Raw genomic sequence first — 24,361 nt, forward strand, 5'->3', positions numbered from 1 at the left:
TTCCATGTTGTCTGCATGGCGTTTTTATACTTTTTATTGTTACTCATCGGTAATCAAATCTTGGCTTTTCTTATATCATACTCGAGGGACAGTTTGCTTGAAACTACTTTCCTTACACAGCATTGTCCAATTATAGTTTGATCGAAACTGAATTCAGCGTTTTAATAAATCAATGCTTCAAGCAGATTCTCATGTAACTGACACGCAGCTGTGAATGTACTTCAAACAGAACTGTTTCCTAGCGCAATTACTCAAATATCGTCACTGTTGAATATTGAGTTTTTGAGCGGAGACGATGTGAACGAGACTGCATCACAGTATGAAGTTGTTGTTGTTGTTGTTGCACCTTACAGCTTCTGTATTTATCAGTTAGATTTTTGTTTTTTATTTTGCATGGAATGTTATTTTATGACAGACTGTTCAGTTACCTGCTTTACAAAACACCCTAGACTCAAAACTAGTTGACAAAATGTTGTTCATTTAAGGTGGAAACTTGTACAAAATAAGTTTTATCTATTATAGTTCCCACTTTAACCTTTAGCCTGCTGGTGGTAACTGATCCTGCCTTTGCGACCAGTGCAGACCAAGATCAGCCTGCACATCCGTGCAGTCTGATCATGGTCTGCACTGTTCGCCATTCAGTTATTAAATTTTCAGTAAACACCCCTTCAAATAATAAATGGTATTGCCCAAATTGAATGATGGACCAGTCCATTATAGAAATTTAGCAGGGTAAAGGTTAAGAAATGTAGGCAGTAAAATAAGTTGAAACCTTGACTGATTTTAATTTTTCTATACAGCCTTAAAGGTAGAAAGAAATTCACCAAATTATATAACTAACATAAGATTGTTCTCATTATTAAGGTGATACATCCATAATGACAAGTTCCCTTAGATTACAGAATGATTCTCTGTAACAATGTGATTTCGGCAATTAGCTGTGCCTTGAGAAAACCAACATAGTGGGTTTGCGACCAGCATGGATCCAGACCAGACTGCGTGGATGCGCAGGCTGGTCTGGATCCATACTGGTCGCAAACCCACTATGTTGGTTTTCTCATGGCGCAGCTCATTAATGCTTGTATCACATACCTTTAAGGTCAAAGAATGTTGAAAAAGCATATGAGAACATATAATAACACCAGAATCGCGGATAGTCTTTAGCACTTTAATTACAAAATCACTGAAATTTCAGAAATTATTTCTACGTACAATTTTGTACGTTTTTCCACCTTGATGTTTTTTTGCTTGTTTTGTGAACTGATACACCAATATTTATTGCATGAATGGTATGAAAACCCAATATAACATAATCCAACACAAACTTTACGCTTGTGTATCTGTGAACGATGGCTTATAGTAGGCTACATTAGTATATAACAATGGTTTTAATACAAGTTTTACATTGTTTATAGTTTATTCTCTTGTACAGATAACTGTGTTTCTATATCTACGGTTTCTTTTGTATTTAGTGTTTTTTTCTTCTGTAAATTTTTAACATACTAGATTTCAATATTTTCGGGGTAATTTTTACTATTGTTCAATGTTTATTGTGAAGTATTGTGTTTTCATTAGTATTTTGTCGTGTGCAGTAAGTAGTTGTCACCCCTAAAAAAATACTGAGATGCCTTCATAAAATGGTACAAAAAGTCAAGACAAGAAGGTTTATTTTTTGCTTTCAAGAAATTTTTCTTGAAGGTGAAAAAAAATAGGGGAGACCAGTGTTCTCTAAGCAAGATTCCCTGAGTTATTTTCTTATCGTCTTACAAGCAGATATTGAACGAGAAAATTTCTAAATTTGCATTGCTTGTGTTACAATTTATGGAGACATTAGAAACGAAGGTGACGATTACTTGTAGCATGTGAGTGTAGTGTTTGTTCACGTCCAGTGTAGTTTTCTCGTGCCATAGATTATCTCAAGTTCCATAATTGTTGAGTGTCGTGAAACACAATATCTCTTCTCGATCAATTTAGATACATCAAATGCTCAATTTCTTTTCTCATGCAACATTTCCTCCTTCAAGTAACATAATAATTATTTTCACACTCTTAACAAAATGGGACATTTTTTTATTTTTCTCAGTTGCCATTGATTTTGTCTTGTATCTTCTCTGTTAGGTGCTACAAGAAATAATTTTTCAGTATAGAATGTGCACAAAATAAGTATTTGAATTAATGATAGAACATTTTTTGCTTTCAGAGAATGTTTGAAATTGATGATTGTAGAAACTGACAAAATATAGCACTACATTTAAAGCCCTTCACAAGTTTTTTTTTAATGATTATATTACAGTCAGACTTTTGTACAAAGACCGTGATTGGAAATAGGCAAGCAGTGTCTTTGTTTGAATTTAAATTATCTTTACCTTTAGCCTGCCATATTTCTAAAATGGAATGGTCCATCTTTCAATTTTGGCAGTACTATTTATTATTTGAAGGGTGTTCACTGAAAATGTATTAACTGAATAGCGAACAGTGCAGATCATGATGTGCAGGCTGCTCTTGGTCTGCACTGGTCGCAAAGGCAGAATCACTTGCGGCCAGCAGGCGAAAGGTTAAACTATGGATGAACATTCTGCATTATTGGTTGTGAACACAGGTCAGACTGCTGTAACTTGTGGAATATTCAGAAATATAATTCATCAACTTCAAACAGAAAAATAGTATTTTAATCAGTAACGTTAGTTATTATGTAGTTATAAAAGAACACGTGTAATTGCAGGTGACGCCACCGGCAACATGCATCTTCAGAATCTGCAAGGTCTGGCGGCCCTCGCAAATGCGGCTAATAGTCCAGGTAAGACTAGGATCACTGTAACTGTAATATTTATAATGAATTTCACGTCCTATTTATACAATTAAAAAGTGTATCTCACTTTAAAATTCAGTGTATATTTTTCTGGTGCAAGGATGTAAATGAAAATCAGAAATGCAGTGTAACATTCTGAAATGAAACAGTATTTGAGCCACACCATGAGAAAACCAACATAGTGCGTTTGTGACCAGCATGGATCCAGACCAGCCTGCACAGTCTGGTCAGGATCCATGCTGTTCGCTTTCAAAGCCTATTGCAATTAGAGAAACCGTCAGCGAACAGCATGGATTCTGACCAGACTGCGCGAATGCACAGGCTGGTCTGAATTATGCTAGTCTCAAAAACCACTTTGTTGGTTTTCTCATCGAGCGGCTCATTTAGTTATTTCCGTTTTAGGTAAGAAACATGAATAAAATTGATTTAAATAGCACGTTTATTATAATTTCAAAAGTAGATATGTTTGTATATTTGGTAGGATGAATCTAATTACCTGTCATGAAGTTGTAATAATTTGCAACACAGAGCTGTATTATAATTAACATGAAAAGAACAAAAGACCATTAAAGATGTTTTACTCTCCTTAAAATTAAACCTGTTAGGAAAAAAAATGTGTTTGTAATGGTGTATGTGTGTTTATGTTTCATGTTTATATGTAAAATTGTCGCAATTTGTGTATGTTCAGTGCAATATTCCATCTTTGCCAACAGTTTGAATGATCTGTGTTATTTCAGCAATTGAGTGCATTTTTAGCTCACCTGAGCACAAAGTGCTCAAAGGTGAGCTTTAGTGATCACCCTGTGTCCGGCGTCCGCCGTCCGTCCGTCCGTTCGTCAACAGTTTTTGACTGTTAACACTCTAGAGGTACAATTTTTGACCCAATTTCAATGAAAACTTGGTCAAATGTTACCCTCAAAAAATCTTGGAACGAGTTCGATATTGGGTCATCTGGGTCAAAAACTAGGTCATCAGGTCAAATCAAAGGAAAAGCTTGTTAACACTCTAGAGGTCACATTTTTGGCCAATCTTAATGAAACTTGGTCAGAATGTTACCCTCAATAAAATCTTGACGGTTCGATATTAAGTCATCTGGGGTCAAAAACTAGTCATCAGTCAAACAAAGAAAAGCTTGTTAACACTCTAGAGGTCACAATTTTGGCCCAATTTAATGAACTTGGTCAGATGTTACCTCAATAAATCTTGGACGAGTTCGATATTGGGTCATCTGGGGTCAAAAACTAGGTCACCAGGTCAAATCAAAGAAAAAGCTTGTTAACACTCTAGAGGTCACATTTTTGCCCATCTTAATGAAACTTGGTCAGAATGTTACCCTTAATAAAATCTTGGACGAGTTCGATATTTGGTTATCTGGGATCATAAACTAGGTCACCAGGTCAAATCAAAGGAAAAGCTTGTTAACACTGTTGAAGCCGCATTTATGACTGTATCTTCATGAAATTGGTCGATGTTAATATTGATGATTCTTAAGGTCCAGTTTGAATCTGGGTCATGTAGGATAAAAAACTAGGTCACCAAGCCAAATCAATGAAAAGCTAGATTTACAACTAGAGGCCCATTTATGACCATACCTTAATGAAACTTGGTCAAATCTTGATGATCTATAGCTCAAGTTTCAAATCTGGGTTAGGTGGGTCAAAAACTAGGTCATAGGTCATATTCAAACGGAAAAGCTTGTTAACATCTAGAGGCCACATTTATGAACTATAATCTTCATGAAACTTAGTCAGAATGTTAAACTGATGATCTTTAGGGCAATTTTGAATCTGGGTCATGTCGGGTCAAAAACTAGGTCACCGGGTCAAATCAAAGGAAAGCTAATTAACACTGTAGAGGCCACGTTTATGACCATATCTTAATGAAACTTGGTCAGAATGTTAATCTTGATAATCTTTAGGTCAAGTTTAAATCTGGGTCAGATGGAGTCAAAAACAGGTCAGTAGGTCATATCAAAGGAAAAGCTTGTTAACACTCAGAGGCCACATTTTTGACTATATTCATGAACTTAGTCAAAGTTAAACTTGATGGTCTTTAGGTCAAGTTCGAATCTGGGTCATGTCGGGTTCAAAAACTAGGTCACGGGGTCAATTAAGAATAGGAAGAGTTAGTTAACACTTTAGAGGCCACATTTATGACCATATCTTAATGAAACTTGGTCAGAATGTTAATCTTGATGTCTATAGGTCAGTTTAAATCTGGGTGCAGTATGTTTAAAAACTAGGTCACTAGGTCAAATCAAAGGAAAAGCTTGTAAGACTCTAGAGGCCAGATTTATGACAGTATCTTCATGAAATTAATCAAATGTTAATCTTGATGATCTTTAGTCAAGTTCGAATCTGGGTCATGTGGGGGCAAAAACTAGGTCCCGGGTCAAATCAAAGGAAAGCTGTTAACACATTTGAGGGCTACATTTATGACCATATCTTAATGAAACTTGGTCAGAATGTTGATCTTGATGATCTTTAGGTCAATAGGTCAGGTGAGCGATACAGGGCCTTCATGGCCCTCTTGTTTTGTTATAGTGCAAAAATGATCTGGGAAAGGTCTTACGTCTGCTGTGAATTTCTTGCTAATAAACATTCCTGCCTTTGTTTGTCCGTCTGTTTGTCCACTACATGTTTCTTTGCTGTTAAATTTGTGAAGCATTAACCTTTAGCCTGCTGGGAGCAAGTGAATCTGCCTATGCCACCAGTGCAGACCAAGATCAGCCTGCACATCCCAGCAGTCCGATCATGGTCTGCACTGTTCGCTACTCAGTAAATTTTAGGTGAACACCCCTTCGAATAATAAATGGTATTGCCCAAACTGAATGATGGACCAGTCCATTTTCGAAATTTAGCAGGGTAAAGGTTAATAATGCTACCAGATGTAAAGCATTAACAGGTCTAATGTTTTTGTCGTGTTTTCAATGTTTCATGTACACAGATTTGCCAAAATGCTGTTTGCTTTTGGTTCGTAACAAGAAAAGCAGTGTGTCGTTTCAGCTCTGTATATTTGATGTTTTTAACCAAATTTCTTCTAAAGGGTTCCCAAGGTCAGAAAAATTAATTGACTTTAAAAATACTCAGTTTTATGGAAAATGTTTTGAATAAGGACTTCTATATAACTGTTTCTGCATCTATTATATTCAGCCGATTCTCTTAAATTGCCACTTAAACCAAGTGTCTGTGTTGAGGAAACAGAATTTTTGAGAGAAAAAATAAGATAGTTGTACTAGTAAGATGTTGAGAACCCAGATAAACTTTGTGTAAATGTTCTTCTGACTGGAAGCTTTGTGTTTTGCCTTGTTTGTGTTGAACGTGCATATTGTGTTGTAGGAGGCTTCCAACAGGGCAATAACATGCAGGGCAACGGTATGACAGGAAACAGTATGCCGGGCGCCAGCAATATGCCTGGAGGAAACAATATGGCGGGAAACAGCATGCCTGGCAACATGGCTCAGACCCTGGCCAACCTGATGCAGAATATGGGAAACTTTAGTAGTGTGTTTGGAAATATGGGGAATATGCCTCAAAATATGGGCAATGGCCCCCAGGGGAATATGCCGGGAAATATGGGGAATATGTTGGGAAATATGGGGAATAATATGGGTGGAAATGGTATGGGAAATAACATGGGGAATATGGGAAGAAATATGGGTGGAATGAATGGAAATCAGCAAATGCCAACGATGTCAGTAGGCGGGGCTTCCAACAGTCAGAACAAATCAGGTAGCTTCAATATGTCATGTGTCGACCAATTCTATTGTGAAGTATTTCTAAAGAAATTGATGTTTTATGTTCAGTGTACATAATAATAAATATTTGTTACATGTTTACTGTTTGTTTGAAATATGTTAAATGCAATGATAGGAAATATGTTTGTGAAGTGTTCAGAAGTTTTGACAAATCTTTACACAGTGTAGTAGATTTCTGTTATATGTTTCATTTAGGTATCCAATGTGTAGTATAAAATATATGTTGCTAAGATGTTAACCAGTTGCTTTTTATGTTGCCTATTTCCTGTATTATTTTGTTTTGATGTTTATATTTCTGTCAGTGCTTGACGCTATAATGAACTACTGATTTCAGCTTCACTCTCTGGTTCCTTGTCAACATCCAACAGTTCATTAAGCGGCTTTGCGGGTTTACAAAATCTTGGCAATAACAATATGGCTGCCACGAGCATGTCACCAGGCGTCACCAACGGCACATCTGGAATGGACGCTTTAAGTCAAGCCTATACTGGAATCCAGCAGTACGCAGGTTTGTCAGGTTTGCTCAGTCCCGCTACAGGTAAATGGCTCATTTTTCACTACAATCGTCAATTGTTCAGTGTTTCTGGTGTGCGGTTGGGTGGTAGGGAAAACTCGTCTCTCGTGTTGGTTTCAGTGCAGTGTTTGCCCAGCTTGTGTTCCTCTGACTGCTCTGAGTTCGTATTGTGTACATCTTGTTGAACATAATCAGACCTGTCCTTAATTCCTATGAGACGAAAAATGTTTAATATTGTACTTCTGTGTTATAAGTGTTACATGGGCAGGCAGCTGAAGTAAACTATTTAAAAAAAAAAATTGTGTGAAGTTTATATGAATTGGTTGATGTGTCAGAAGCTCCAAGAATCTGACTACTGTATTTACTCAAACTAAATAGAAATTTACCACAAATGACTTGCATATGGTTATCAGTACAAAATGCCACCTTTCATAAATTGAATATTATTATCTGTGACAGCCAAATTACACATATGTAACTCATAGCAGTCAGGTTAAGCATAAAGTGTTTTAAACCTTTAACTTCCGTGTATTTGTTCAAGAAATGTTCCATGTAAAATGACTCTAGATAGTAATATAATGTACTGTGACAATGTTTGGAATCTAATCATATAGATGGAATGCTGTACACACATCTTATATAGAAATGCACATTTGATTGACATTTTTCATTATGGAAGTTTTTCCGGTGCAAATTTCACTTCAAAGACCAAAAACTGTTTGTGAATTTTGTTTTCTGAAAAAAAAAAAAAAAAAAAAAAAAAAAAAAAAAAAAAGAACAAAAATACAGTAGAGAATTTTCTTTAAGATAAATATGTTTCTCCCTCATTGTACTAGAAAGTGAATTCTGTTGCATTTGTAGAACCCATAAAAAAAAACATTAATTAACTATTATAGTTTCTAGTTTGAAATTTACCAAAAAGTAAAGGGGGGAAAGGATCTCCCTGTTGCACACCATAAATCCATAGGGAACTACGCACCATATATAGACAGAAATGAGCCATGCACCTGGCTTTACAGCTTGTACAGCATGCTACGTCCATCTTTGTTGTAACCAATTATTATTGTCACATTAGCACTGTGAAACCTGCCTTTTATTACGCTGTTTTAAATTGATAAAAGTTTCATGTGTTGTCTATGCAGCATGACACAGAACTTAGAAAACCTATCTCAGTGAAAAGATTTCATTGAATAATAATAATAATAATTATGTTGAAAATAAAAGAAAGAAAAAAAAAACTTATATTATCTCCATATGAGGAAAATGGTAGCTGCTTTTTTGTTTGAGAAAATGATAAGTAAAAAATGGGCAGGTTTTACCGTTATTTTTTCTGTGCATGTCTCTCCTTCTATACAGCTGATCTTCCTTTATTCAGTTTGTGGTCTAGACATATTTCATCATTTCTTCTTCTTGTAGTAAAATAACAGACAATAGTGATTATTGATGTGTAAAAAAAAATTACTTTTGGAAATCTGATAGAATCTTTATCAATAAATCTGAGTCTTTCCTTTTTTCCCCCTATGATTTATAACTGGTAATTTCTCCAAGCCAATGTCATGTACCGTATGTAAACTTCCCTCCTTTAATGGTAATTTACACGAGCAATGTAAGTACATCACTGAATTTGATAAGGTTGCCCTTTATAAAAGAACAACTATATATCAAACGTATATGTGAATTGTAGGAAGATAAATACAATTTACTAAATGTAGGATATGTCCCAAAACTGGCAGAAGTGTTCCATAAACCTTTCTCTGCAGTGTATTTAGGCTTAAATCCAATATTTCGAAGTAGCTCCGGTCTTCCCCATCCATCAAAAACTGGAAAGTCACGATATAGCCCATAATTTTGTCAGTACGACCATAAACCCAACAAATAAAGGCTGTTATATAACATGTTACCTGGGAGATGAACTATATTGGGGTGTCAATTCAGGATTATGTCCATAAAGAAGGCTGTATAAAAATGGGAAGAGCCGTTTAATGAATGTAAATGGTTGTCACTATGGGTATATATTATAGTCCGTAACTCCTTACCAGCAGAATACGGTTTTCCCATGGCTCTCGTATTTCTCTACACTATTCTGTAGAATGTAGTAGTTTTTATTTGTTTTCTGTGTGTTTATGTGCTTTAGTGCTGAATTAATTTGATTTTAACATTGTCTGGAGCCAAGTAGCAAATCTGAAGACCTCTAAGTAAGATATATCTACTGGTTTTTGTCGTAGGATCATGTTACGGTCACTGGTGATTAGAGCAGTATGCTGGATGATGAGACAAATTGTCATGAATATTCATGAGATACTTATTTTTTTCTGTTGAGATGTGCTATAGTGTAGTAGACTCTTTCCCGCAGATCTGAACCTCAGCATGGAAATTTCGTTGGAAAGGCATTGTTAAACTGATTTACTAAGGATAATGATATTTAGAATTATCGTCCAGGATGGAAGTTACTGCAAGTAGATCAAGGGTGTTCTTGTAAAATACCAAAGAAAGCAATGCATGAAATATGTTCTGCTGATTTTGTCAAATTAACAAAAAGAGCCAAATTTTATTACGTAAAGAGTATATTACAGATAAATAATGTATTTGCTTTAAATAGATATGGACAGAATAGATATTTTAAATATATTGTACAGCGAAGTATTAGAATTTATTTGTTTTCTTGTTAATCCTAAATATTAAATAGTTTATGATATTTCAGCATCATTCCCGAACGCATTCAGCTCACAAGCAGCACAGCAATTACAGGCAGTAAATACACCTGCTGGAAAACAGACTGAAGGTAGGTTCTCACAGACACAGCAGTGAATACACCTGCTGGAAAACAGACTGAAGGTAGGTTTTCACAGACACAGCAGTGAATACACCTGCTGGAAAACAGACTGAAGGTAGGTTTTCACAAGCACAGCAGTGACTACACCTGCTGGAAAACAGACTGAACGTAGGTTCTCACAAGCACAGCAGTGACTACACCTGCTGGAAAACAGACGGAAGGTAGGTTCTCACAAACACAGCAGTGACTACACCTGCTGGAAAGCAGACTGAACGTAGGTTCTCACAAGCACAGCGGTGACTACACCTGCTGGAAAGCAGACTGAACGTAGGTTCTCACAAGCACAGCGGTGACTACACCTGCTGGAAAACAGACTGAACGTAGGTTCTCACAAGCACAGCGGTGACTACACCTGCTGGAAAACAGACTGAACGTAGGTTCTCACAAACACAGCGGCGAATACACATGCTGGAAAACTGATTCTAAATTGTACAGACTATTTCAGTACTCAAAGAATAGATCAGAAATAGCTCTATGATAATAGAAAAAATATTTTTAAATGTGTTTGTCAAAGGCTGTTTCAGAAAATAATATGCCAACATGTACTCTTACCATTTTGTCCCTTCAAATCACTGTATTACCTGCACTCCTAGTCAACCCTTTTGTGACTAAGGCTCCTAACAACATTTTGTTGTGTCAGGGAAATATTCTGAAAAATTCATTTAGCCAAAATCACAAGTTTAATTAATTCCTAGGGATTCTTTCTTCAGCATCCAGTTCATTTTACATACTGTAATGTGAGTGTAACACAGGGTACACATATTATTTGTTTGTTTGTAGGTCCTGAGGGAGCCAATTTGTTCATCTACCATTTGCCACAAGAGTTCAGTGACCAGGACCTCATGCAGACATTCATGCCATTTGGAAATGTGATATCAGCCAAAGTCTTCATTGATAAACAGACTAATCTTAGTAAATGTTTTGGTAAGTATAATTGAGCCGCACCATGAGAAAACCAAGAAAGTGCATTTGCGAGCAGCATGGATCCAGACCAGCCTACGCATCCGCACAGTCTGGTCAGAATCCATGCTGTTTGCTAAATGTTTCTTTTATTGCAATAGGCTTTGAAAGCGAACAGCATGGTTATTAACTTTATATTGAACTTTTCCTTTGTTACCATTTTCATAACAATAAATGAAGACATATTTGTGATCTGTCAAAAAAAAAAATCATAACCAGTGCAAGTTTGTTCATAAACATTAAATTTAGCTGAGTAGCTTCTATACTAGCAGTCCAGGGATTGTATACATCCATGTTTTAACCTTTACCCTGCTAAATTTATAGAATGAACTTGTCCATCTTTCAATTTGGACAGTACCATTAACTGTTAAAAAGGGGTGCATACCACCAAAAATATACTGACTGAATAGCGAACAGTGCAGATCATGATAAGACTGTGCAGAAGTGCAGGCAGATCATGATGTACACTGGTCGCAAAGGCAGAATCATTCGTGTCCAAAATGATAAGGGTTTAGTCAGGTTATTTTGATAGTTATAAGATAGAGTTTCTTAACTGAGGAATTAGTATTGTTAACTTTAAGCTTGAAATATGATAAGGGCTCAGAGGTGTTGGCTCTGACCATTTCCATGTGACACAGTTTCATGTGAAAGTCTTATTTGGTACATTTTAGACATGCAAAATGCAAGTTGGTTAACTGATCAGTTATGTCTGTAAAGAAATGGCTCTAAACCAAATGCTGATAAATCTAAACTGCACTGTCATTGCCCAGCACTAATAACTTGTTATATATGTGCAGGTTTTGTTAGTTATGACAACCCGGTTTCCGCCCAGGCAGCAATACAAGCCATGAATGGTTTCCAAATTGGCATGAAGCGTCTCAAAGTACAGCTGAAACGACCTAAAAATGACAGTAAACCATATTAGAAGCCATCTTTATAGAACATTTTCATCAGGTATGTATAAATTAATAGGTAACTTTCTGTTTGCTTCCTGTCAAGGTAAGTCTTCACAGTGTTTGAATTTTGTGCACAGGTAAAGAAAGGTGTTGTGAAATATCACAAACAAACTCCTGCCAAATGTTGAAGTGAATTGACAGCAGTCTGACAACACCGAGTTTACGTCACATCCACCCCAACGCCAGATTACTATTGTTCATGCTAACAATGACCATACAGCCATGTAACCATCATCTAGTCATTATGTTTTTAATGAAATTACTGAAATTGTAAATGCAGCCAATGTTGGTTTGTTTTTCTTCTTCAATGTTACATGTTCAGAGTGGCTCAAAATTAATTTCTAATAAAACTAATTGATTTAATAGCTTAAAATTGCTGGAAAAGGCATGAAGTGAAATAAAATGTTACGGATTTGCAATTCTGGGCGCAAAAGACGTTTGGGCACAAGGGATGTGTCGGTGTTTGCATGACAAGTGTTCAGTGTTACCCAGCATGTACATGTACAAATGTCTGGCTGTACTTCAGTGTCTGGTTATCAACAACTGCTTCAATATCATCATTAATATCATCAACACAATGATTGTAATCATCAATGTTGTTATCACCATCACACTACCTCTGTCTCAGTTAACATTATTGCCACCATGAATATCATCATCTACATCATCATCATCATCGTTACTGTCTCAGTTATCATCATTATCATTATTGTCTCATTTATCATTACTGCCACTATGAACATTATCATCTAGATCATCATCATCATCATCATCATTACTGTCTCATTTATCATTACTGCCACTATGAACATTATCATCTAGATCATCATCATCATCATCATCATTATTGTCTCATTTATCATTACTGCCACTATGAACATTATCATCTAGATCATCATCATCATCATCATCATTATTGTCTCATTTATCATTACTGCCACCATGAACATCATCATCATCATCATCATTATTACTGTCCCAGTTATCATTACTGCCACCATGAACATCATTGTCTACATCATAACATCATCATCATCATTACTATCTTAGTTATCATCTTTATCAACATACAGTGAAAACGTGATAATTTGGTTTTATTGACCAACAATACCTGCCAATATCACGATAATGAAAAAAGTCATACCAGTAAAAATGATCTTGCCTTTATATGCAGTTTTTGCAGAAAATGGCCAAATTCTTTTATCATAAACATGCAGTCATTGTAATTGGAATATAACATATAACAGGATAAAATCAAATTATTTTATTCCATCTACATATTAATGTCATCATCTTCATCATAACATCTTATGTTTTTATTGTGGTTGTTGTAAGCACTTTGTAAGCAACACCTGATGATTGAAGATTTCAGGTACAGTCTCACTTTCATTATTATCATCACATCCTTCATGTCAATGAGATTACAGCTGTCATCATAATCATCACTTTCTTTATATCACTGGCATTACAGAAATTATTACTAAACTTACTAGCTCTGCAAAGTGCCATGCAGTATTAATGAAGATGTTATCGTTTTCATCAGCATTGATTGTTTTTACGGGTTTTGGCCCTACTCGTGTTTTCATGTGAGGAAGCCATTAGGCTGATGTGCAGAAGGTGGTTGGTTCTACCCACATTCCAAACTTTGCCATAAGTAATACATAGATGCGCCTTTAAGTTTGAAAGTTACCATACGACATGAACTTGAAAACAAAACAAACTTAAACATATGTGTTGATAAGACTTGAAAATGAAACAAACTTAACTATATGCTGATCAGTCTCAGATTTTATTATAAAAAGTTTTATAACAGTTGTACATTCAATCATAGTCTTTGAAAGGTTTATCATCAGAGTTTGTGGAATAGAATCATTTCATCAGGACTATCTCCCTTTTGATATTTCTGAACTTGAAAATACTAAAAACGTGTCATAAATATAAGTTTCAAAGTACAGATATAAGGGACTGTTCTTGCATTTTGATTTGTAAAACAATTTTATATGATAAATAAAGTGTTGTTTCTTAGTGAATCATTTTGTGAACAAAAAGATTCAGCTAGATATTATTGTATGAGCCACTGTTAATGTTATAGTTTGAAATTAAGAACTATATGGAGTTAAGTTGATGATGATTCACATGCTGAAGTACGAGTTAAGAGGTGCAAGGGGTCTTGGATTTTTTGTTCATTTTTCACATATTTGTAAACAAGGAGAACTGAAGACCATCTATGTAAAAAGAAACTAAATGAGCCGTGCTATGAGAAAACCAACATAGTGGGTTTGCGACCAGCATGGATCCAGACCAGCCTGCGCATGTGTGCAGTCTGGTCAGAATCCATGCTGTTCCCTTTCAAAGCCTATTGCAATTAGAGAAACGGTTAGCGAACAGCATGGATCCATGCTGGTCGCAAACCCACTATGTTGGTTTTCTCATGACGCGGCTCATATGTTTTTAGAAAAACCATATTTTCAGATATATTTGCAGAAATCATTCCTTGCATCTCTGTTAGCCAGACTTTATTTACCTGTAAATGTTTGTAACTACATGTATATGTGATCAAAACTCATTTTTCCTTGCTTTTCTATGTTCAGAAACATTCAAGTGATGTCGCTGTCCCTGTGTGCCTGTCGTCGTCATGACAGCGTGCGTCCATGCATAAACGTTCTTCATGTTGCCTCTCGAGCGCTAGATGGCGGCCATTGTCAGCATCTCGTGTATACATGTCAGTCTGCACTTGTCGTCTATTTATAAACAATCAGGATTTAAATGGAGCTCACTTTTCCTTTACTTGTTTCTCAATCTTTCTGGGTACTACGGTGACATGTTTTGTGTAAAGTTACAGTAACCATGGTGCAAGGTCTAAGATATTAACTGTATCATTTAGTCATGTTGTATTTGGGTTTTCACTTAGAGTATTATGTACATAACTATTCATTTTTACACAAGTTTTGTGTAGAAGCAAAAAAGAATTTGTGCTTTTTGCCTTGTTACCTTGTTTTATGAATGTTTTATTACAAACATTTTTTGTACAGTGTTCGCTTTTTGTTACATTTCTGTTCTTTAGAAAGACTAAATTTTAATTTGTTTTTTTGTCCAAAAAAATCAATAAAGTATTGCACACTGCCAGATTTTAATTGTACTGAAGCAGTTTGTAAGCTGTCAAAATCAGAAGTTTAATCTTTTTTTTACAAGTTATGTTTTTTTATTGAGATTTTATTGGTTTGTTTAAATAGCTTGTAATTTGTTTTATTTTCAACCTAAGATATTATAGATTGTTAGAATTATTTCGCACAAAAATCACAGTTGAAAAATTCATACAATTTTTTGCTAGCATTTTTATGCATGATTAGTTATTTCTGATACCGGTCGTTCACCTGTTCTACTGTATAGGTCAGTTAGAATCTACAACCTTTTTATTTGCCAAAGATTGTTTTATTTTGATACAATGTGTGTTTAATTACATATTATTTAAAGATAAATGTAACTTTTTTGTGATCAGAACAGATGTGCTAGATAATTAAATGATGTACTACACTTCATCGAATGTAAAGGTGATCACTTTGAAGATGCCGTCCCAACTTCATATAGTTTAGGAAATACAGGGGTAGTTCTTTATTCCGCCCTTCCTACAGGTAGAATATTGCACTCTATATGCATCTTCATAGATTTAGGGGAAATGAAATATTGAATCAGTTTGAGATTTTTTATAAAATTATAATCATACAAGTTCTTCAGAAAAGACATGTTGTCTGTGGGAGTGGGAGGCAGGGGAGGGGGTATATTGGAGTGGAAGTGGGGTAGGGATTGAGTTTCTTTTGAGACATGTATAACCGAACCATGTAACACCCCGACAGCATATATGAATGTAATTATACGGAATTATGTAGAGGGTAAACATATACTGTTATGATCATGAAAAAGTAGATTTTATCTGATTCCTATCACAAAGAATGCAGCTTTTTATATACATATTTTTCAAGACTGTTTATAGATATGTTTCTACAAAACCTCCTTTTAGCTAATGAAGACACAAATATACCATTACTTGGTTCAGTTAGTGGTGTCCTTTGTTGCTTAGATAAAAAGACACAGCTTTTGCAAGATTTTTTAAAACAACACTAAGATGTTTTTATTAACAATTTAATGATTTTACATTATGTTTTCAATATGGTATTTATAAATTTGGAATACTTGCCTATTTCTAAGTATATTTAAAGTATTTAAAATTATGTTTGCCTTATTCTTTAAAAAAAATGCTTCACTAAATCTGCTTGAAACATTTATTATAAAGCAAATCAAAAGTGTAAATGAAAAAAAGGTATATTTTTATAAAAATACTGGCTTTTTTTCTTGTTAAAAGTGAAAAATATCTGGAGACAATCATTAGCTAGGTATACAAATCAGTACTAGGTATGTGTGTTAATTATAGAATAATAGGACAGCAAAATGCTTCCTTTTATTCGTACACGTTTACATGAATAGGCCAATATGAATTAATTATAGGGTAACAGTATTATCAAATATTGGGATTTGTTGATTTTGTGTAAAACATTTTTACCACTCAAGATTGAAAAACTTGAATACTTAAGGGACAGGAGTATATGTTTTTCATTGTTTTAGGAGTGAAAGAAACTCTATGATGTAATTGATTCTGGCCTTGTGAAGTTGTTGAGTTTTTATTTGTGAATACATATGAGCCACGCCATTAGAAAATCAACATAGTGGGTTTGCGACCAGCATGGATCCAGACCAGCCTGCGCATCTGCGCAGTCTGGTCAGGATCCATGCTGTTCGCTTTTAAAGCCTATTGAAATTGGAGAAACTGTTAGTGAACAGCATGGATCCTGACCAGACTGCGCGGATGCGCAGGCTGGTCTGGATCCATGCTGGTCGCAAACCCACTATGTTGGTTTTCTCATGGCGCAGCTCAATTATGTATACTAGAGAGAATCGTATGACAGGGTTAGAGAAAAGAAATTATATCTCATTGTTATTGTATAGAATTCATTATATAGTTGCATAAAAAAACAGACTTAAATCAAAAGTAGGTGTTAGTTTTATTGTATTGTTAATGTCATTTACTCAAAGAGAATGTTCATCACTTTTCTATACTCATAAGACTTGAATAATACAAAATTTTCACCGTCAATTACAAAACAAAACACAGAGATGTTTTAGGCAGTAACTTGATCATGGAGCTTTATTTAACCTTAAATGGCAACATGCTTCAGTGTTTGGTTATAAAAGCCTTACAATAGAACTTTACTTTGATATAAAATCATCTTTTTACAAAAAAAGGTTAAGGCAAAAATGTATATTCAAGTTTTAGTAGTTGGAGAATGAGTGTTGTCTGGCGTATCACTGTGTCATTGTACGTAAACAGTTTTGTACATAAGATGTATACATTTGTTACATGCATTTTAAAAACAAGATCAATCTCTTTTCATAGACAAAAGGTTATTTCTTTTTTAGTTTAATTTACAGAGATTTTATTATATGAAATACAAATATGTACCCATTGTACAGAGAGATATCTTGCAGTTAGCTTTAGTCTTTATTATAGTTAGGTTATTTTACCAAAGACATTTTATTTACCAATGTAGTCTCACATTATAAAATGCATACGTTCAGTGTGTATTGCCGAGGTTAGGAGCCCTTTGAATGATCAGTGCAACAAAAAGTTGGCCCGGGAGTCAAAATGTACCTGTTGATTCAAACACAGTATACAGTAAAACCAGCTTTAGTGGTCACCTCTGTTAAGCAGCCAGTGTCTCATTTTCCAAAATGGTCATTCATTCTATAAATTTCCCGCATTAAGCAGCCACTTTTTCCCATTCCCTTGGCTGGCTGGTTTTTATTATAATTAGGTTATTTTACCAAAGACATGTATATACCATAAAGTCTCACATTATAAAGTGCATACATTCAGTGTGTGTATCGGAGTTTAGGAACTAAAGACAGGTTTTACTGTACACAGCTAAGCACAGTTAACATCAGTAAGTGCAATGAAGCCAATTGGAAAGTAATTAGGATGCCACATTAAAAACTATAACGTTTATTGGTCCACAGCAAAAGTATAATCGTTTATTTTTTAGACTGCTTTGACAGTCCTTTTTTCCATTTAATTTGGATGCATTGTAGATGCATGTCCAATAGTTGAAGTTTATTAAATGTTCACATTTTGATTGAAATGGATCTGAACTTTGTCTGTAGTCAAATGTAGATGTTTAAAAAAAAATAGGAAGAAAGTATTAAGAAAAAATTGATATTAACGCAAATTGTCTCGTGGTTGTGAAATATTACTAGATATGTTCACAAGTTAGCAATAAGGAATTGAAAATGTTATGTAAACATAGCTAATCATTCTTATATTGTATGTTTTACATGAAACTTTGTAAGAAGTAGGAATTCATCTATTTTTGTTGGTTTCAAAAAGTCATGCAAACAAAAAAACAAACAGCTAATCAAACCAGAATATTTTACATACTCCCTTTAAACTTTTTAGAATTTTTTATTTAGTCCCATCTTAGAGCAATATGTATTTTACAAACACATCGATTTTCAATTCCCCGGATGCCTCATGAGTCACATTTGTGTCGGTGATATTACATATTAGTCAACATGATAAACTATAAACATGTGTTCATTTGAATTCCCATTTAAAAGTACATATAACTACGTTGCAACTTGAAGAAAAGGTTTGGTTTATCATTTCATTTTTTGTATTTAAACATTGTCCCGGATTTTAATTCATTCTTGAATTGATGTTGGTCTCATGAAATGTGTGACACAGCTGGCAGCAAGAAAAGTCTGTTAAATGTATCAAGAACTGGTTATTAGATAGTTCAATGCAGAAAGTTTGAAAAATAATTTTAAGGTGTTCTCTTACTGGGACATATATCTGAAAAGTTTCAAACTTGATTAGAGTAACTTACTGTTATAGACTCCAATATCATTTAACTGTGTAGAAAATTACAGTTATAATACAGTTGAATCCCTGTGTCTCAAATTCCATGGGATCGAGCATTTTACTTCTAGATAACCAAAATTCGACTTAAAATATTTTGGGCAATGTTTGCGTTTTTCTTGACAGGACTTGAAAATGTTGTCAAGATAGCCGCCATTTTGAGAAAAGCGATTTTGAGATACTGATTTTCAACTGTATTATAATATTGTAGGTGGTTAATGTTGCCTGGTGCCTCTATATGTGCAGATTCAACAAATGATCTGAATTCCATACAAGGTTGCCATATGATAGATTCTTGCCTTAGTTTGTAAACACTTTGTTTCACAGTAGAAATGCTCATAGATTTTATACAGGTTCGGTCATATATCAATTTATTTGACATTTTGTTTTGTTTTTGTATTATTTTGGAGTAGCGTGTTTACTTGCCTGTAAGTTGATCATAGCTGTTAGTTAGAGCATGTTGAGTGCCTTTAACTGCTAAAGAGGTCGCTTAAAAGGCAGGTAAATACGGTACTTGTTTGTGACATTGATAGGGTAATCTTGTATATACAGAGTTGTATTTCATTATTAGGATATGGTATATTTAAACTAACATGGAACTGGTTGTGTGAAGTGCAGTATGCATTGCCGTTTAACAAGTTTTTTTTTGTTTTTTTTTTTTATTTTTAATGGCACGCAGAATTTCCCACCGAAATAGAAATATTGGAAATTAGAGTTAAATCTTCTTGTTAAATTTAAGTTCATATCTATCACATGTCTTTTAGTATTACCTCATTAACTTAAAGCTTGCCTCATTTTTTTTTATTATTTTTTTTTTTTTTTACTTCAAAGAAACAGATATTTAAGCATTGATATTCCATTTAACGCTTATGGTTATTACTGAACCGAAAGTGGGGAAAAGTTATAATCTGTCCAGTTAACTACGTGAAACACCAGAAATCACATGTAACCATGCAGATTTGATACTGTTATTCATTTCTGAAATGAAAGAGAGATTGGTCCGTCAGTGTATTGTGCACATTGTCAATTTACTTAGTAGGATTTTGCATAACGTCTGTTCTTGAAAGTAAAAAATAGAGAAAGAAATTTAGCTCTAGGTTAAGAGTTGGGTCCATATTTTATTTATTTATTTTTTTTAACATCACCGAATCGTAGAAAGGAAGAGTTGTTTAAGAAGTATAAAGCATGTATATTATTGTACAACATGATTGCCAATTACCTGATATATGCCATGAATTTCAGAAAAGATGCATGAAGGGACTACACTTTCTGATAGTGCAACCCCCTTGTAAAAACACCATTTTCAAAGAACTGTTGCATATGTCAGCAGTGTTGAATGTTCACATAACTATGTTTAAACATTGTTAAATGTTTATTCTATTTCTTTACAAATGGCAATTTTTTTAAAGGGGGACAACTTTTTGAGAATGATTTAAGTATCTGGTAGAACTGAATAGTAATGGGCAGTATGGTAAAACATGTTGGACATGTTAATTGTTAGTAAACATGTTGCTCTGTTTTTACCATCAATTGTGAGAAATATATTTTACAATTTTATATTGCTTTTTTAAGGATCAGTGATGTCTATTACATAAATGTTATAACATTTATTCATTTACAGTACTTGTTTCCTTGGTATATATATTTGCAAATGGCAATCTTCTGAATTTGCGGTTTTCAGACTAAGGCATATTTATCATTTTTAGAGCTTGGACATTATTGTAAATATATATATGAGCCATGCCACGAGAAAACCAATATAGTGGGTTTGCGACCAGCATGGATCCAGACCAGCCTGCGCATCTGCGCAGTCTGGTCAGGATCCATGCTGTTCGCTTTCAAAGCCTAATGCAATTAGAGAAACCTTTAGCGAACAGCATGGATCCTGACCAGACTGCGCGGATGCGCAGGCTGGTCTGGATCCATGCTGGTCGCAAACCCACTATGTTGGTTTTCTCATGGCGCGGCTCATATATAAAAAAGTGCAGGTACTATACAATCATATTCATAACTGTCCGGAAGTGAGATGCCTTGCTTGTGTACTTTTCCTAAGGCATATTTCAATAGGGGGGAAAAAAACAACCTTTGTAGCATAATAAACATGTTTAATTTCATATAAAACACATAACTTTCTTTCTGTGATTTGGTGATACACTTCTAAACCTTAAAAGGAAATTTAAATCCGGGCATATCTATTTTAGTTTTTGAGATTTCTTCATATTCATAAACAGTTTCAAAGTATGTTTTTTCTCTTTTTGAGTATTTTTCAAGAATGGTTGCTATGGTAATAGTACTGAAACATATCAGTGTTACGTTATTATAAAGTAATGTTGTTTGATTTGTTAAGTGTGCAAAGTATTGTTGCTATGGTTTCATATTGTAACCGTGGTGATGTATTCATGTTTCTGTGGTTACGCACTGATGTCTCCTACACACAGTATCTCAGGAATATATGTCAACTTTTATGTTACCCTGGTTACCAAGCAAACATAGAGGCTCTATAAATAGATTTTTTTTCTTGTGTTTATCACTCGTGTTTTTTCAAAACTGCAAAGTCACCAAACAAACTTACGTTACTTGTGAACTGTTAAATGTTAGATGGAAAAGCATATTATTTATTTGAGATACATGTATATCATTATATATGTTACATGTATATGTCTTACATGTACACAAATCAAAAGACTGTGATGATATGTAAAGTAATAAAATGACAATATACAATCTGTTAAGTGTACAGCAAAGTTTTTCTCTGTGTATTTTTGAGTTCTGTTATTTTATCATATGTGTGATAACATTGCATAAATAAAATGTATATAGCTAGTGTGACATTCACAGTCAAATTACAGAAATGTGGGGTGTGAAAAATGGAATGTCAGCTGTTGTTTTTTTTTTTTTCTTGTGAAAATACATAGAATTTGTGCCTACAAGACAGTATTGTGATTATAAATGAATATGATATAGTATGAATACCTTGTTCGGATACATGCAGTAGATAAAAAGTATTGCCAGTGTTGGAATATAACATTTAACTAGGGATTTTTGAAGGAACATAGTTTTAGATACAATTGCTGAAAACCATTATAATTTCTGAGTTATGGTCTGTCATTTAGGATTAGTTTGTATTTCTGCAGATAGATATTCGAAGAGCATATTCGATATGGGAATTTTCAAATAGAATCATAAAAATACAACAGAAAGGGAAGCAGAATTAAGAAACCCAGAAAGATACGGTACTTTGCAGTAAACTAATAAATACCACAAGCATTACCCGGGAAATTTCTGATGAATTTGGAAGTAGAAAGTAAACATTATATTAGGATATGTCAAATAAGAAATATATTCCATTTCTAGATATACAAAGAGCTATATACCCTATACCAGAGTTTATCCTTTGTAAGGATACATGCAAATGTAAAAAAAAAAAACATATGAGCCGTGCCGTGAGAAAACCAACATAGTGGGTATGCGACCAGCAAGGATCCAGACCATCTGCGCAGTCTGGTCAGGATCCATGCTGTTCGCTTTCAAAGCCTATTACAATAAGAGAAACCGTTAGCGAACAGCATGGATCCTGACCAGGCTGCGCGGATGCGCAGGCTGGTCTGGATCCTTGCTGGTCGCATACCCACTATGTTGGTTTTCTCATGGCACGGCTCATATTTTATAAGATATTGTGTGAGGGTTTATACATGTAGAAAAGTACGACAGCTATAAAGGTACTAAAGTTTTTTTCTACATCACATACCTAGTCTATGTAAGGAATTTTTCAATATCTTAATTGACTGTTTAACCTTTAGCATGCTAGGTAAATTGTCGTCTGCTGGAAATGTCGTCTGCTAAAATTGTTAAGTTCATTCAATTTGCTCCAAAATTGGAAGAAATATTGTCAGAGTAGCAAACAGCTTGGAACCTGATCAGACGCCGATTTAATCGGCGTCTTGATCTGGTTCCAAGCTGTTTGCAAAGGCTGTTAAATTCGCCTGCAGCAGGCTAAGGGTTAATATTAGATAAAATAACATGTGGGACAAATTTCAGAATCACAAATATAAATGTGCTACATACGTGATAATATTATTTCAAGACACAAAATACATGACATTGTTTGAGAAAAGTGCTTCAAAATTTAACTGTAGATATAAATATTATGGTCAGAGAAGTAGTAATTGGATCTTAAAATATTTTTGTATTTGTGAGGTATAGATACAGTAAATAGAAAATTTTAAAAGGTCCAGATTTTCCAGCAAGCTTATGACCTAGTAATCTGAACTGATGTTCCAAGGCAATCTTAATGGTTTATGCTTGCCTGTGATACAGTGAGCAGTCTACTACAAATTATGTATCATTTTTACAATCATTGTGTATAAGTTCTGGAAAAGCAATAATTGTATAACATTTTGTTTGTCTATTATTTCAGTATCATGGTTGAATATTTTTTTCTTGAATAAAATATTGATTATCTAGTACATCTAAAATTTAGGGGGACAACAGGAAAAATAGAATGTGAAATGAGTGGTAGATGTGCAGATCACATCACTGAATATACTAAACTTCCAGATACTAAACTGCATTTTATTTTAATGGAATAGGTTGTTTATATATATCAAAAAAGTTCAAATTTCCATTTTGTCATCATTAATAAACACTATTTTGAAATATTGATATTGTTCAAGAAATTCACAATTCATCATAGACTGGAACAGAACAGTATAAATAGAGAATGCTGTTCTTTTAATTCATTTAGGATGTTCGGTTTTTTAACCCATACCATGCTGGACATGATTGGTTCTGCCTCTGTGACCAGTGTAGATCATGATCTGCACTGTTCACTATTCAGCCAGTATCTTTTTTGGTAAGCACCCCTTTAAACAGTAAATGGTACTGTCCAGATTCGAAGATGGACAAGTTCATTATAGAAATTTAGCAGGGTAAGTGTTAAACGGGACATTTCAAATTTTAGATGTTTAGTTATATATTACAGGATCTAGTCCACATTGTAAAGAAAATCAAAACATAGTATCAGTATCTTTCATGTAGTTGTTCAAATGTTACTGGATGTATTATATACTGGAGAAATTATGTTATTAAATTGTTCGTTTTGAAGACGGTTGATTTATTTTGCATTTTCTGAGAAAATCATGTATTATAATGTAACAGGTTTTGTTTTTAGTGGGTTCAGAGTCCATTCAAGTTGGTTTTTACTTTGTTTGACTTTAACCTTTAGCCTGCTATATTTCTAAAAATGGACTGGTCCATCATTCAATTTGGGCAGTACCATTTATTATTCGAAAGGGTGTTCAATGAAAGTTTTTTGACTGAATAGCAAATAGTGCAGACCGTGTGCTGGCTGATCTTGGTCTGCACTGGTCGCAAAAGCAGAATCACTTGCCGGCAGCAGGCTCAAGGTTAATATGTATGTGAAGGGAACTTAAGCAAGTTTTTATTTTTTCATGAAGAAAACATAATCTGTTTGCCAGTATTTTGGTTTGAGAAGTTTGTATTACGTTACATGTCGTCAGTTACTATTGTACAGATAAATATGACAATAAAAAGCATTGAATCAAA

At 34.4% G+C, this 24,361-nt stretch overlaps 1 protein-coding gene across 18 annotated transcripts in view; it reads left to right on the top strand.

The window, feature by feature from the left end:
- Positions 1-24,361, top strand: part of LOC123551710 (CUGBP Elav-like family member 1) — a 165,856-nt gene extending 141,495 nt beyond the window's left edge. For 14 of the 18 annotated variants that reach the window (XM_053541194.1, XM_053541193.1, XM_053541200.1 and 11 more), the window contains 7 exons: positions 2,723-2,797; positions 6,148-6,540; positions 6,901-7,104; positions 9,782-9,862; positions 10,694-10,837; positions 11,671-11,827; positions 14,421-24,361. In XM_053541194.1, coding sequence (XP_053397169.1) covers positions 2,723-2,797; positions 6,148-6,540; positions 6,901-7,104; positions 9,782-9,862; positions 10,694-10,837; positions 11,671-11,798 — 1,025 coding nt within the window. In that variant the 3' untranslated portion in view covers positions 11,799-11,827; positions 14,421-24,361. The remainder of the gene's footprint in view (positions 1-2,722; positions 2,798-6,147; positions 6,541-6,900; positions 7,105-9,781; positions 9,863-10,693; positions 10,838-11,670; positions 11,828-14,420) is intronic. The other 4 variants (XM_053541192.1, XM_053541208.1, XM_053541207.1 and 1 more) reach the window with 2 other exon arrangements.

This window comes from Mercenaria mercenaria, chromosome 4 (assembly GCF_021730395.1).
Source record: "Mercenaria mercenaria strain notata chromosome 4, MADL_Memer_1, whole genome shotgun sequence".
Classification (NCBI taxonomy): Eukaryota; Metazoa; Mollusca; class Bivalvia; order Venerida; family Veneridae; genus Mercenaria; species Mercenaria mercenaria.